The sequence below is a fragment of the Phacochoerus africanus genome, chromosome 9 (genome assembly GCF_016906955.1).
Source record: "Phacochoerus africanus isolate WHEZ1 chromosome 9, ROS_Pafr_v1, whole genome shotgun sequence".
Lineage (NCBI taxonomy): Eukaryota > Metazoa > Chordata > Mammalia > Artiodactyla > Suidae > Phacochoerus > Phacochoerus africanus.
In genome coordinates, this window is record NC_062552.1 from 20,984,735 (window position 1) to 21,001,222 (window position 16,488).

The window sequence follows — 16,488 nt, forward strand, 5'->3', positions numbered from 1 at the left end:
TCTGGAATCACCTCCTAAATAAATTACTTGCATCCAACTCTGTTTCTCAGGGTTGGCTTCAGGGGAAACTCAAACTAAGATAAGATCCGATCAGGGAACATAGCGTGACAGCTGTGATAAGAGGAAAACAAGATGAAGTCAGACCAATAATGAATTGATGGCCTGTTTCTAAAATTCTAAACTCTGTATTTTCATGTTTTCTGTAGCCTGTCCTCCTGGAGGTGAATGTAGCCCTGCTTTTGGAGGGCTTTGCCCCACCAAGTAACAGAAAGAGAATGCAATAGGGTGGATTCTGGGAAGAACTCAGAGTGGTCCATAAACGCTGGTCCCTTCCCTAAATCCTCTTATTTCTTCTTTGCACAACACAACCTCACTTTACTGGTTCCGGTACATTCCCTTCCTGACCCTCTTCTTTGTTCTAGGAACTCCGCATTTCAAAAGCATTTCCAGGAATAGACACAGAGATGACACCACTCAAGAAGACTTCTCATCCTCTTCCTCTCTGCCCCACCCCCCGCCCCAGCCCAGGACACATTTAACCTCACATTTAACCACAGACCCCTCTTCTACACGGAAATCCATCACATTTTCTGTAGACCTCTTCAATTCCTTTCTTTCTTTTTGTTTTTTTGTTTTTTTGTTTGTTTTGGGTCTTTTTAGGGTGGCACTTGTGGCATATGGAGATATGGAGGTTCTCAGGCTAGGGGTCTAATTGGAGCTGTCGCTGCTGCCTACACCACAGCAATGCCAAATCTGAGCCATGTCTGCAGCCTACACCACAGCTCAAGGCAGCGCCGGATCCTTAACCCACTGAGCGAGGCCAGGGATCCGCAACCTTGTGGTTACTAGTCGGATTCATTTTCCTCTGAACCACCATGGGAACTCCTCTTCAATTCCTTTCTACCCTCTATTCACATATAAAAACCTTGTTGTGTTATAATACACATAATTTTTTTCTTCCCGTTTCACTGAAATATAATTCACATATAGCACTGTATATGTTTAAATCACACAGCATAAAAAAATAAAGTGTACAAGATAATGATTTGACTTACATATTTCATGAAGTGATGACCAAAATAAGTTTCGTGTACAATCTATCATCTCATATAGAGACAAAATTAAAGAAAAATAAAAAAAAAATTTTCTCCTTGTGATGAGAACTCTTAGGATTTACTCTCTTAACAACTTTCATATATAACGTAGAGCAGCGTTAATTAAATTTATCATGCTGTACATTGCATCCCTAGTACTTGCTTATCTTATAACTGAAAGTTTGTACCTTTTGACCACCTTCATCTAATTCCCCCTCTCCCCAACCTGCCCACTTCCGATAACCACAAATCTGATCTCTTTTTCCATGAGTTTGTTTTTTTGTTTGTTTGTTTTGAAGCATAATTGACCTTCAACATTGTGTTAGTCCATGTTGCACAATATACTGATTCACTATTTCTAGACATTACAAAATGATCGCTACACAATGATTGTAAATTTAATGCCTAAGGAAAATGTAAGGTCAAGTAGAATGAAGATGAGAAGAATCATTGGATCTGACTAGTTTATAATATTGGGAAATTTGAGTCAAATGTGGGGAAAGAGGGGTTGGGGGAGAAGCCCTGGCATGTCATTAGATTTGCTTTTATATGGAGCATATCCTCAGCCCAAATGGTTTCATGTCTAAGAGGAAAGAGTGTATGTTTCTATTCTCCAGTGGGCCTTGGAATAGCAGGAACTTCCTCACAGCAGCCCCTCATCACAAAGGCAGCTCACAAACAACACGAGCCATGAAAGGTAGAGGCAGCTAGAATCTCTCTTCCCTGATACATTCTGGAAAACTCAAAGATCCTGCCACTGATTGTTCAAAACTGTTGGTTTCTGTTGAAATGACTCAGATGTTACCCATTCAGAACCTTGACTGCCACTTAATAGCTTGAGCTCTAAATATTATTTGCTTTTATTTCTCTGGCCCCTTTCTTTTCAGTTGAGCTCACTTAGGTGCAAGTAAATGCTCTTTTTTTCCCCAAAAAAAGATTTCCTATAGGATATTTGACAATGTAAAGCAAGAAACAGAAATCTAATCAGAGTAGGTTAAGGAGAGGAAACCTATTATTAGCGATATTTTTAAAAGTTAAGGACTTAAGGACAAATGCAAGCTGTAAATGATGCAGGCACATTTCAAACCAGCAAAGCCAAGGACTGGTTGGCTTGATTTAAGTTGCAATTTTTTTTCTTTCTTCTTTCTTTTCTTTCTTTCTTTCTTTCTTTTTTTTTCTTTTTTCTTTTTTCTTTTTTTTTTTTTTGGCTTTTTAGGGCCGCACCTGTGGCATATAGAGGTTCCTAGGCTAGGATTCAAATCAGAGCTGTAGCTGCCGGGCTACATCACAGCCACAGCAATGCTGGATCCTAGCTGCGTCTGCAACCTGCACCACAGCTCATGGTAACGCCAGATCCTCAACCCACTGAGCACAGCCAGGTGTCAAATCCACATTCTCGTGGATACTAGTCAGGTTTGTTACCACTGAGCCACAATAGGAACTCCTAAATTGCAAATTCTGCTTTGGTTTATATGCTAAGGGGTCAGAGAGTAAGAACTCAAAGAACTTGGTTTAGGAGAGGAAGAGAGATTTGGAAAAAAAGGACAAAAACAAAAATAAAAAACAGAAAACAAAAACCCACTTCATCATACAGTAGAAATTGACAGAACACTATAAATCAATTATAATGGAAAAAATAAAAATCATAAAAAAAAACCCCACTACATCTTCTTAGATAGGATTCAGGTCAGGTTTGTGCCAGCAAAGAGGAACCAAGAAGTAGTCTGTGTCACAGCATAAACCTAGCCCATCTTCCTGGAGAGCCGATTTCACTTGGAGGGGGCAAAGTCTATCCAGAGTCATATTTTTTTAATTTCATATATAATGAAGTAAAATGTTTTAATTTACTTTAAATATATATAGAAAAGACCAAAGACTTCAAAAGTGTTTCTCGTGTGAGTTGGGTTGGTGCTCAGAAGCTCCTTCCTAAAGGCCCTCCCTCTGGTTAGATACTTGCTTGGATGGGATGACGATGCATTGTTACAACTGAATGAAGAAGCCCTAGAAGTGAAGTTACATCTGCTTGCTTCTGGAATAAGTTGCTTCAAATGAGCTTGTAAGGGAAGAGTAGAAGCTTGTCATGAAGATCAGAGGAAGCAGGGAGGAAGAAGAGAGATAAGCATTATTATCTGGCGGCCTGAAAGTATATTGTGCGTTGAGGGAAATTTATCTCCTTCCAAATTCTGTCAGTGGGTGGATAGACCATTGAGGGGGTGGGGAGGGGAGAAGAGACTTAAAGGAAGAAAGCAGAGAGATGACTCGATCTTACAGCATTTTCTTGACCAGAGCAAGGTGCCTGAACATGGTGCTGGGGTCATTAAGGAGACATATAGCGATTTTTAAGCAAAAAGTGGCAAGATCAGATTTGCTTTTTGAAAATTCATTCTCCTAGCATTCAGGTGAATTGTCTTTCATTGGTCTTGATCACAGCCCCAATTAAAAGGCAAAGGACAAACTGGGGTGGTGAAGGGTTTTAGCCACAAATATTATACAGGGTTGATGTCTTTAATTTATATAAAAAAAAATCCGTATAGATTGATAAGAAACCGCACCAGAATCTGTCTAGGAAACAAAAGGGTAATTAGGTTGAAAAATTCACATCCAGACTATATTAAAATATATAAATACTGAAAAATGACCAGTGTCACTATCAAATAAATGCATAGTAATAATAATAATAATTTGGTCCATTTCATCCATCCAATTAGTGGCAATGAGGAAGGATAACCCTCAATTCTGGCAGAAATTAGATGAGAAGGACTTTTCCACTGATGGTGTGATAGGTTTAACATTTCAGGCAGAAACTCTGGCAATATGTTCATACCCTTTGACCTAATGATGTCTTTCTGGGAATTTATCAGGAAGTTATGAAAGATGTGGACAAAGACTTGAGGATAAAGTGCACTATTTATAGCAGGCAAAAAACCCAAGGTGTCTCACAATCTTGGGAATTAGAGGAAACTTCAACATGATATTATGTAGCTATTAACAGTGTTTCAAATGATACAAAAGCTATCATCAATTCTGCCACAGGCTATCATCATCTGGTGACGTTAGGAGTGATTTCTACTTTTAAAAAAAGATTTTCCCCTTTTAAAAAAAGTTTTCCATAACAATAAGAGGCTTAGCCCACAACAAGGAATCTCAGGCCTCATGAGTTGCTTTTAGGGAGGTACTTTTGGCAGAGAGGCAGCTTTGGGACCCAGAAAACTGAATCACTCATAGGCATTCTCAGACTATCTTTGATTTTTTTTTTTGACCCACATAAACAATGACAGAATAAGAATTTCCACTCTTCCAAGTCCCTATCACATACTAAGCACTTAACATGCTTAATCTCCTTTAATCCTCCCATCACTGCTCCAAAGAAGATATTATTAACAATATTCCCTTTTTAGAGACAGAAGAACTGAGGGAAGAAAAGAGGTGAATTAATGGCCCAAAGACTTGCAACGTAATTTCATTGTTTTCTTGCATCCTTTCTTTTTTGCTCTGTCCCCTTCTGTTTAACCCAGGTCCTGATATCTCAGCTGAAGAGCACAAATCCACAGAGCTTTCTTCTCTCCAGAAACTGCCCCCCCCCCCAAGTATACACATCAGGGACCTGGGGGCAGGCTTTCCTGAGAGCACTTCCCCCTTCCTTCTCCTTCTGGCCTTTAACTTTTGCTCCTGCAGCCACAACCAGGTTTCTCATTTGGTAGCAGAGACTTATTGGTGCTTTTTCCTCCAAAGCCAAAGGTCAGTATCTGGGATTCCTCTCAGCCAGGGGGCACTTTCTCTCCCCTTGGCTCCTTCCTCCCTAGTCTTAGGCTCTCTTCCCTTCAAGCCCTTTAGCTCTCTTCCGCTCCTTGTTCCATCTCCTCCCAACCTTTCTTCTTTGCTCCTCCAGCCTGCTCCCTGGTCTCCATCTCTGCCTCCATCATAGCATCTTTATTATCATGGCTAAAAGCAAGTACCAAAACACTATTTGAAAGAAGAGGGTTTTTAGGGCCGTGGTTCCAAGATTTGTCAATTGATATGAAACCCCTTTATGGGTGCTATGCCTCACAATTCCCTTCTGCTAAGTCTCTTGGGGGTTTCGGGCCCATTCTGTTGTTTTATACAGACAAACTTGACCAAACTTTGGGTGGGTGGGTAGGTGGGCACGAGCTGAGAGTCTGCACTGTGTGTGTTGGGGTGGGGGTGCCTAGGAGGAAGCTTCAGGTGCAAATGACTCTTTCCAACAAAGAAATTATCTCCTATCTCTTCATTTCTCTCCTAGGCTGAAGTTGCTGCCCAACTCAAGCATCTTGCTGCCCAGAAAGGCTGGAGATGACAGTCTTCAGAAGCTCCTGCCTCCTTTCTTGTTTGCTCATCTTCATTCTCCTCCAGCTGCCCGAGCTGGATGCAGGTACATCTCCCTTGACTCTCCGGCCTGCAGGGTTGAAATTTCTCAGTAAGTGTAAACAATCCCCTTTGGTTCGCCTTAGCGGCTTCCCCAAGGGTCCAGATGGATTCCGTCGGGCTGTCGTAGGAATAAGAGAATTAGTGGAAGAGTCTCTACCCTTAGGCGGGATCCTGGCCTGTACCAGCCAACCATCCCCACCCGCCTCAACCCTCACCCCCTATTCTGTCTGACCCTCCTGGTTTTTGGCAGCTCACTTTGACGTGATCGGACCCCCGGAGCCCATCCTGGCGGTGGTGGGTGAAGATGCCGAGCTGCCCTGTCACCTGTCCCCCAACGTGAGCGCCGAGCGCATGGAGCTGCGGTGGTTCCGGAAGAAGGTCTCGCCCGCGGTGTTCGTGCGCCGCGAAGGGCGAGAGCAGGCGGGAGAGCAGATGCCAGAGTACCGGGGGAGAGTGACGCTGGTGGAAGACGACATCGCCGCGGGGCACGTCGCTGTGAGGATCCAGGGGGTCAAGGCTTCTGATGATGGGGAGTACCGCTGCTTTTTCAGGCAGGACGAAAACTATGAAGAGGCCATCGTGCATCTGAAGGTAGCTGGTGAGTAGAGCAGTTTTGAGTTTTCTCGGCTGTCGCCAGGTGGGGTCTATTTTCCTATGGATCTGTTACTTTGGAAACCATCAGATGCCTTTCCCAAATCCCTTTTAGGTTGGAAGAGGCTGGCTAGGCCTAGAGTAGGAAAGGAGGAGGAAGGGGTTTGAGTTGACAGTGGAGAGAGAGAGAGCAGCGATTTGGCTCTCTGAGTAGAGCTTTATTTCAATGATGTCCTGCCTTTTCCTCTCAATTATAGGATAAGAATTTCCTCATGTTATTAACTAAAGGAGTGTAGGATGTAACGGTGGTATTACAATCTTTTCTATTGGTAACACCATACTTTGCTTGATCAAAGCCCAGAATCGAGCATTTATGTTGCGTCTATTTTTCACCATTACAGTAAGGCTGTGGTGACCAACCTCAATGCATACTTCGATGCTGCTTTTATGAATTAGTACTCAAAGACAAATTTCCTAAGCTCCTAAAGCATGGCAGCTTGTTAAGGATATTGATCCACCTAGAAAAGTGTTCGTTTTTGTTTCCTTTCGCTTCAAGCCACAATTCAGAGTGAAACAATAAGAAAAATGGTAAGCACTCAGGAGGAAAGTATGCCTTGAGGTCTGGCTTTCCCAACTGGCATTAAGCAAATCTCCCGCTGAGCTATATTTCCTACTGCAAAACTGGGGAAGCACCTATCCAACAAGATATTGCAAGAATGAAATAAAATGAGACAATATATGAGAAATTGCTTTGTCAATTCAAAGCTTGTAAGATACCACTACTGCGCCTCAGACTGCCCTGCAATGTATAAGATACAACTACTTTTCATGTACATATTCAAATAAAGAAAAGAGCTGGGTGAAATCTGGGTCTTTGCCTCATAACGGGATGCCCCACATGGCAACATCATGTATAACTCATATGTCCTTTTTAGGGAAATATCTTTTTTTTTTTCTCATCCTTTTTTAGGTCCATACCTGGGGCATATGGAAGTTCCTGAGCTAGGGGTCAAATCTGAGCTATTCTAAGCCACAGCCAAAGCAATGCCAGATCTGAGCCGCCTCTGCAACCTACACCACAGCTCATGGCAATGCTGGATCCTTAACCCACAGAACGGGGCTGGGGAACAAACCCTCAATCTCATGGATACTTGGGGTTCTTAACCTGCTGAGCCATAATGGGATTTCTAGGGAAGTATCTTAAAGTTTGGTTATAAAGCCCTAAAGATTTGATAGCCTAAAAATGCCACCGTTATCTTTTATGAGTGATAGACACCTATGAGAGTCTGCTGAGGGTGGGTGGCCCTTTTAATGAAAAGAATACACATTCTCATATATACACACAACTTGGAATATAGACTTAAACTAATAGATATGGGCGTGTGTTTAAGCACTCTCTTCTGGAGCTTGGTGTTTTTCTGTACTTAGTGGACTTGTAAGAAAATAATTATACTGAACATAAAAGAAAAACAGCTTCCTGTTGATTTATGTTAGAATGTAAATTGTGTGTGTTGGGGGGAGAAGATGAGGTTTGCAACCATTTAAGAAAATGCCTGATTCAGTATCATAGGTAAAGGAAACTTAAATTGTGAGCTACCATCTCAGTGCAAAGGACCTCCAAATCCCCTTCTCCTCAAGGATACTTCTCTGTTTGTCTTTAAATACTCAATCCTAGCTCCTTTTTCTTTTCTTGGATGTGCCCACAGCGTGCAAGAGGTTCCCTCATGTACGTTACAGTTGTAACCAGGGCCACAGCGTGACAATACTGAATCCTTAACCCACTGAGCCACAAGGGAACTCTCTCAATCCTAGTTCTTTTCCTAGTCAAATCCTTTTTGTAATATTTCCAGAGATATGAGCTCTCTTATATATCTGGAGCTCCCAGCCTAGACTTACTAATCTATCTCTGAGCCTTTGGTCTTGCTGTTCCTGCTGTCTGGACAAGCACCCCATGTCTGCCCATCAAACTCCTGCCCACATTTCAAATGCTGAATCCCAACATGGCATCCCTCTTTGACAAGATTATGAAATTCCTTTTATTGCTACCTCAGTTTCCTGGTGTAGTAAAATATGGAGATGAGTCCTTCTCATTCCCAGTTCCCTTGGACTTGTCTTTCTCAAACTGGGTAGCCCTAGGTTACAAGGCTCCCAAAGAGTGTCCACTAAAGGAGTAAGGGTGCTTCTTTCTCCATAGCTCTGGGCTCAGATCCTCACATCCATATGGAAGTTCAAGAGAGTGGTGAGATCCAGCTGGAGTGTACCTCAACGGGATGGTACCCAGAGCCCTGGGTGCAATGGAGAACTCCCAAGGGAGAGGAGTTTCCATCCATGTCAGAGTCCAAGAGTCCTAATGAGGAAGGCCTGTTCACTGTGGCAGCTTCAGTGGTCATCAGAGACCCCTCCGTGAAGAATGTGTCCTGCTATGTCCGGAACCTTCTCCTCGGCCAGGAGAAGGAAGTAGAGATTTCCATCCCAGGTCAGTGAAACCAGTACTGGGTTCCTTTTTGACACAGCTTCGGGGCCTCATCACATGGGACACCTGCCCAGGTGTAACCTCACGGCAGGCTTGTCTGCTTTCCTTACCTTAAGCTTTTCCCACCTAAGCTCCTGCCCACTGAGCCCCACCAACTTCCCTGGAAAGAGTAGAGGCTCTGAAGACCTCAATTTTACCTAGATCTCATAGAAATTCCAGATTTTCCATCCTAGGAGAGCTATCTTAGGTAGAGAAGCTTTCTCTCTGGGGAATCTTCCTGATCCAGAGCCTTCTGAATCTAACTAAATTAGTTCTCCTGTTTCCACCTTTGCCTCCTCCTCTTCCCATCCCACACTAGAGCTTTGTCTAAGTTTTCAGGGTCCTCAGGGGGAGGAGGAGGGAGTGGGATAGGCAAGGAGTTTGGGGTTAGTAGATGCAAACTATGGCATTTGGAATGGATAAGCAATGAGATCCTGCTGTATAAGCACAGGGAACTATATCTAGTCACTTGTGATGGAACATGATGGAGAATAATGTGAGAAATACATATATGAGGCTGGTCACTTTGCTGTGCAGCAGAAATTGACAAAACATTGTAAATCAACTATAGTAAAAACAATTAAAAACTTTTTTAAAAAAGTTTTCAGCATCCTAAGGGAAGCAAATCTTCTTGTTATTCCCCACATAACAACTCTGGTTCAGGCAGAAACTTTTCCGTATTCTTTGCTCACTGAGTCCCATTCTGCTGCACACAGAGGTGATATTTCCCCTTCCTTATTTCCTTCCCTCATCCCCTTGGCTCCCATCCTGCACTGATAACTAAGGAGAAATTTCCTTGACAACATGAATTGGTCCATTATATTCTGTATTTCATTCTGTCCCCAAATGACTCTTATTCATCTTCATTCCTCTCTCTCTGCTCTCTCTTACCTAAAATGAAAATTCATCTGAAAGACTTAGAGTGGCATTTTGCCATGGGAGGAATGGGAGAGTTCCAGGTCATCTTCTCTTCCAGCCCCCTTTGGAATCAGGAGAAGAACTGGACTTGCTCAGAGTTTCTCAACAAATGTCCTTCTTGGGAATTTTGTTTTAGCTCCCTTCTTCCCAAAGCTGATTCCCTGGATGGTGGTTGTGGCTGTCATCTTGGTGGTCGTAGGACTTCTCACAATTGGGTCCATATTTTTCACCTGGAGACTATACAAAGAAAGATCCAGACAGAGGAGGGGTGAATTCAGCACTAAACGTAAGTCCTAGATCCCAGTCTACTGGTCAGCAGTGCTTCCAAGTAGAGTTGGATCTGGTCCTTTAGGATGACTGCCAATGGGAAGATAATTGATCCTAGAATTCTGAAAGTCAGAGGGGATTATAAAGCTCCTGAAATGAGTGGTATCCAATATGAAGAAGACCAGAGGTTTAGGGCACAAGACAAGTCAAAACCAATTCTAATTGAGATAATAGACTTGATGTTTATTCACTGCTCACCTTCAGACCCATCCTTACTTCTAAATGGGTTTCCCAGTAATGACTAAAGATCTGATCCCAAGCCAGTAGGAACTTCCTACATATTTCTTAGAAAACAAAACGTCATCCTTGTTCTTCATTTATTGATAGTATTTCAATAATCAGGTAGTCATGAATTAAACAGTTAGCACTTTGTGTGTTTTTCGCACCTGTTTTGTCCCCTCCCTCCTGGCCACTATAGAAGGTCATTAAGCTATTTCCATTTGTTTTCCAGAGAAACTCCTGGAAGAGCTCAGTAAGTTCTACCTTCTTGTCCTTATTTTATCCACAAGGTTTTCTCTCTCTTATTATAAAGTATGTCAATAACACTCCTTCCCTCTTTCTCTCTTTTACTGCAGAATGGAAAAAGGCTACATTGCATGCAGGTCAGTGACTCAATATCATAAGGGCTGGGAGACTCCACCCCACAGGGATTCACAACCCTATAATACTTGGAATTAAATGAGAGTGAGGAGAATACGAAGGGGTGAGAGGGTGGCAAATGGCCTCCACATTTTCCTTGAGGCACATAGATGGCCCTTGGAAGAAGGCTAGAAGACAAGTGCCCTCTGACCAGGTCCCATTAGGCACTAGGGACCATCAGTTCATACCTCACCCTGTGGCTGTTGATGGGAGAGGGAAACAGAGACAGCTGAGCAGGCCAAGCTGCTCTCTTCCTGAGGAGACCTGTCAACTACTAGAACAGTGCTCTACTTCTTTGGAGAAGAAAGAATAGTTCTTTCAACCTTTAACATTTACTGATGTTCAGAATCACCTTCTCTCCATCTCTAGTTGATGTGACTTTGGATCCAGATACTGCCCACCCCCACCTCTTCCTGTATGAGGATTCCAAATCTGTCCGACTGGAAGATTCACGTCAGAAACTGCCTGAGAAACCTGAGAGATTTGACTCCTGGCCTTGTGTGTTGGGTCGTGAGACCTTCACCTCGGGGAGACATTACTGGGAGGTGGAGGTGGGAGACAGGACTGATTGGGCAATCGGGGTGTGTAGGGAGAACGTGATGAAGAAAGGATTTGACCCCATGACTCCTGAGAATGGGTTCTGGGCTGTGGAGTTGTATGGAAATGGGTACTGGGCTCTCACCCCCCTCCGGACCCCTCTTCCATTGGCTGGACCCCCACGTCGGGTGGGGATCTTCCTGGACTATGAATCAGGTGACATCTCCTTCTACAACATGACTGATGGATCCCATATCTACAGTTTCCCCAGTGCTTCTTTCTCTGGGCCCCTCCGGCCCTTCTTCTGCCTGTGGTCCTGTGGTAAAAAGCCCCTGACCATCTGTCCGATCACCGATGGGCTTGAGGGAGTCACAGTAGTTGCTGATGCCAACGACCTTTCTAAGGAGATCCCACTGTCCCCCATGGGGGGGGAATCTGCCTCTGGGGATACAGACACCCTCCATTCTAAACTAATCCCTACCCAGCCCAGCCAAGGGGTGCCTTGAGGAATATCCCAGTTCAACTATCTCCCTTTGCTCTTACCCTCTCTTGCATCACCTCTCAGGCTTTATCTGCCAGCTTTGCTTAGCCCCTGTTTCTTCCTGTTGGGTAGAGATTAATTAGTCTGGGGAACGTTGTGTTGCTGCTGATAGAGAGTGTGGGGTGTAGGACCTTCCTAATCTGTTTCTGCACCAATATTCAAGGGGCAGGGAGGTGACTCAAACTGCCTCTCACATTCTCCTGTACCTTAAGGCCAAACCCTATAGAGAGGGACTTGAAGTTCAGGGATCAAGATGGGGCTGGATAGGCACGGGGTTGTGACAGAAATATCTTGGTGTCTAGAATAGGACTATGTAGAGGAACAGGTTTTAGGCCAGCTGAAACCCCAAAAGGTCCTGGGAAGGGAAGATTTGAGGCTGAAATCCCATAAAGGAACTTGGAGGGAACATCAGGATAGAGGGAAGTGAGGTGAACCTAGCCCAGTGATGGACCTCTGGCCTGCCCCTGGACTTTTAGGGCCTTTATCTCAAATTTTCTAAGTCGTGTCCTACAGAATGGATCTGAGTAATTGACAAGGAGAGTAAAGAAGAGATGAAATGAGTAGGGCTGGCGGGGTCCAGTAGAACATGCGATAGAGGAGAGAATTTTAGACAAAAGTCAAAGGCTGAGTGCACAGCCATGCCTCAGGCCCCATTCGTTCCCCTCTCTGCACATCCCCCCTTCCCGCCCCGCCCCTTCTCCCTTGCCTGGGGCTCATTCTCATCTTGCTTCCTTGACTCCACAAGTTTCTAGTTCTCTTCTTCCCTTTGATCTAGAATCTCTCCACTTCAGAGGCAATTCCAGGAATCATCTTTCAGTGATATCACCACCTTATCAGCCATTGTCTCATCTTCAATCCAACATTAGGTTTAAACTCCCTCAACCACACCTTCAATTAACTTCAACCTCCATCCACTTCCATGTGCCACCGGCAATCACTCTCCCATCACCCAGCTTTCCTACATGCTGCTTCTCCTCAGGGTCCCCTGAAGGCCGAGCTATTGTGTTCAGCACAGCTAGATTGATCGCACTTGTTTGTGTTTGCATTTTCTTGTATACCTGTGTCTTGTCTTGTTGCCAACAGCCTGCAAATTTATCCAGGCTCCCAACTTCCATTTCCATTGGGTTTTCTAGTTTCCAGGATAGATGTCACCTCTGCTCTTAACCTAATAAATATGTCTTCTAACTGCTGAAAACAGCATCTGTACCTTCCTTTCTTCATCCCAACAAGTGAAATTGAAAAACAAACAAACAAAAAACCAAAAACACACAAAACAGAGAAAAGAAACCTACGTGGGAATGCTGTGGGCCAAAGCAGTGTGGTTCTATTCATCCTAAACCCATCCCCAAACCTGATGGCCATGGGCTCACCAGGGCAGCCAGCACAGGGGGCTATTGTCCTAGGAGGGTCCAGCTACTTACAAAAAGGCCACAGGGCCAATGGCTATCTACCCTCAGCATCTGTCTGAGTGGTGACTCCATTTCTACAACTAACAAGGTAACCTCTTCAAATGCTTATAGTACTTTTCCAGGAAGAGAAAATGTTTGGGAAATTTTAATGACAATGCCTCATAACTGGAAAAACAAACCAACTTGGGTAATCTTTAAGCCACTATTCCAGAGGAAAGACCCTTTAGATTCCTTCTTGAAGGCCCTCGTAGTTCAGTGAGATGCCCACTTTCCCCTATGTTGCCCCAAGCAAGGGTCAGGAAGAGTCCCCTTCAAGAAGGTCTGAACTTAATGCAATTCAGCCAGCTCTGCAGCCCAAAGGGACAGAATGTGACTCTCTAAAAGTATACCAAGTGGTGGGATATCACCTACTATGTATGTCTCCTGCTGAGAAATTATCAGAATCAGAGCTCTACTCATTGAACAACAAGAAAGCCAAATTCCAAATTATGTTCATACTAACATATTATTTCCATTGCACCCATTATATTTCTCATGATTAAGCCAAAAACCAGCTTTCGTAAGTTTTCATCTACCTGCTCTCTTCATAGATGATCATGACAAATTAAAACCAAACATTCTCTCTTGTGTGGAAATTCTGAACACCAGACAAGTCTATTATCATCACATTCACTATACTTTAAGTGAAAAATACAAGCATAGAAATATTCCACCACTCACTTTTTGTCATTGTCAGCTCTCGGGCTCTACCTCCACTTACATTTTGGTGTTGGTGTTTTCCTACTGACTTGAGACACACACATAACAATATCTGGATAATCATGTTCGTGGATGTATTGTTGGATGATGATGATGATGATGATTTTTGATGATGATGATTATTATTTTGATGATGATGATTATGATTATTATTTATTATCATATGTAAGTTCCCAGGCTAGGGGTCAAATCAGAGCCGCAGCTGCCAGCCTACACTGCAGCCACTGCAACATGGGATCTGAGCCGCAATTGTGACCTACACCACAGTTGACAGCAACGAGGGATCCCTAACCTGCTGAGCAAGGCCAGGGATGGAACCCGCATCCTCATGGATACTAGTTGGTCTCATTACCACTGAGCCACAATGGGAACTTCCATTAGATTACTTTTAAACAAATCTATATCCAGGCTTAAGAATCAGGAGACTACAGAGGGCTTTACTTTGGGAAGGGGTCTAGAAGAAGTAATGGATGAGAAGCAACTGTTGACATTTATTCTGACTGCCTCCTTTCACAGATGAGGAAACTGAAGTCGAGAGAAATGGAGTGATTTGATTAAAGGTACATAATATGTGCCCAATCAGGACCTGAAAGCAGGGGTCCTTGCTATCTATCCAAGACATCTTCTGCTTAGCAAACCAGAGTTGAATAGGGGGATTGATTAAGTTCATCTGGGGAGTGGAGCTTCAGAAAATTGTTTAGAGAAATTAATCAAGGTGGGACTTATCAGCTCAGGCATAAAGAGGGTCAGGAGAAGAGAAAAGTGACGCAACATGCCATGGGCTACTTGGACCAAAGGCACGCATCTGGAGAACCAGACAGAAAGGACTCCTTCCTCCATCATTTCATGGACCCCCAGCATTCAATGTCTTCCTTTCCTTGCCCCCCCGCCCCCGACCCTTCCTCAGGCGCTGCTCACCCCACGCTGCCCACCTTACTCTGTACTCCTGAGAGAATAACAACTACTGCATTAAAAGTATTCATTTGTGTTCAAATTGTCCTTTCAGAAAGTAAAAAAGACCAAAGACCAAAGTCCAAACTTCTTTGAAAAATACGTGAGAACCTCAGGAATTCCTGTTGTAGCTCAGCAGTCGTGAACCCGACTAGCATCCATGAGGACTTGGGTTCAAGCCTTAGCCTCGCTCCGTGGGTTAAGGATCTGGCGTTGCTGTGGTTGTGGGGCAGGCCGGCAGCTGCAGCTCCAATTAGATCCCTAGCCTGGGGACTTCCATATACCATGGGTGTGGACCTAAAGAGCAAAAAATGAAAAAATTAAAATTAAAAAAATAGTTGAGAGCCTCAAGCATTTGTTTGGCTAGTTTAATGTACAATGTGTATCCTGAAATGTATATGTGAAATCTCACCCATGACAGACGGGGCTGCCACAGGAGCCCCCCCACCCCCATCCCCGGGAGAAATACCCATAGGTTTTAATTCGCTCTGAAATTTCTCTCCCCTTCCTATTTTCTCATGATCTTCAAGGAATATGTTTACCAAGCACAGTACTGAGCTGGTAGTCGATTCTTAGGAAATATTTCCCACCCACCCACCCATCCACCCCCGCGCCTGCGCACTAGCCTCTTTGCATGAGACACCCTGAGGGAGAACTTATCCGAGGAGCCTTCTGGCTCCCTTTCCATCTGGCACCAGCTACCAGTGCCTGGCAGGAATTAACAGCCTTGGTAGTCCTGGCTTTATTTTCAAGTATTCCAAAGGAGAAGAAAGGTTGCCATGCTGATTCTTTGCCCAAACCTATCTGAAACACCTGAAAACAGAATCTGTGATACTGTGATTTTTAGAAGCACCAGAAAGGCCTCTCTTCCACCACCGCAAATAATTAACTAGAGTATTTCCAAGGCTTGATTTTCTTTTTAAACCAGAGTCAAAAACCTTTCACCCCACAGCTAAAGATCAGCCTAAAAATGCAAACGTTACTGAAATAATAATCGTGGTCTTCATTTCACACACTAACTGCCAACTCTAGTCATCACATGTTTGAAAGTGCCTGCCTCGGTTTAACAGAGATTCTCTGAGATAGTTGAGCTCAGACATTCAGATTAAGAGGAAAGTAACTGTACATCTACCATCCCTAACCAACCATAGCTCTTCTACACCTTCTCTTGGCATATCCTAATTCATTTGTTCCTTCTGCCTCCAGACAGCATTCATGTCTCCTCAAATATCCCTCTCGAAACCTCTGAGTTCACTCCCAACCACATGCACATTTACTCTTGCATCGCATTAAAAAAAAAAAAAGTAAAATGGAAATAGTCTTTTTTACCTGCAAAAATATGAAAGATTATTTAAAAAGTAGCAATGATCCAAAATCTCATCACTCAAATATAACCGATGCCAACGTTTGGGTTTATCCTCGCCTTAAAAAAAGAATCCGTATCTGTATTATTTAGTTCAAAGGACTTAAGCTAAATACTCCTTGAGGAGTGTTTCATACAGAGATTTAGGAAAACCTGATGAATTAATGGAAGATAGAGTGATAACACCTGTAGAAAGTAAAAAGCAGAACTGTGTTTTCCTTTTTGGCCGCTCTGGCGGCGTGCGAAATTTCCCGGGCCAGGAATCAAGCCCACGTCCAGCAGCTACCGAGTCACAGTAACGACAGTCCCGGATCCTTAATTCGCTGTGCCACCAGGGAACTCCTTGATGTCTCCTTTTGCGGGCAGTATAGCATCCATACAGAAAAGTCCACAGATCCTCAGCGTACAGCTCAGTAAATTCAGAACCACACGACCACGAAGGGAACCCCAGCGGGAAGACT

At 43.7% G+C, this 16,488-nt stretch overlaps 1 protein-coding gene across 1 annotated transcript; it reads left to right on the forward strand.

Annotated features, from left to right (window-relative positions):
- Positions 1 to 4,187: 4,187 nt before the first annotated feature.
- On the forward strand, positions 4,188 to 12,729 carry BTN1A1 (butyrophilin subfamily 1 member A1). The gene is made up of 8 exons (XM_047796846.1): positions 4,188 to 4,832; positions 5,356 to 5,484; positions 5,731 to 6,078; positions 8,266 to 8,547; positions 9,638 to 9,787; positions 10,280 to 10,300; positions 10,404 to 10,430; positions 10,837 to 12,729. Exons 2-8 carry the CDS (start codon positions 5,406 to 5,408, stop codon positions 11,508 to 11,510), a joined length of 1,581 nt encoding a protein of 526 aa, XP_047652802.1. The 5' UTR covers positions 4,188 to 4,832; positions 5,356 to 5,405; the 3' UTR covers positions 11,511 to 12,729.
- The last annotated feature ends 3,759 nt before the right edge of the window (positions 12,730 to 16,488 follow it).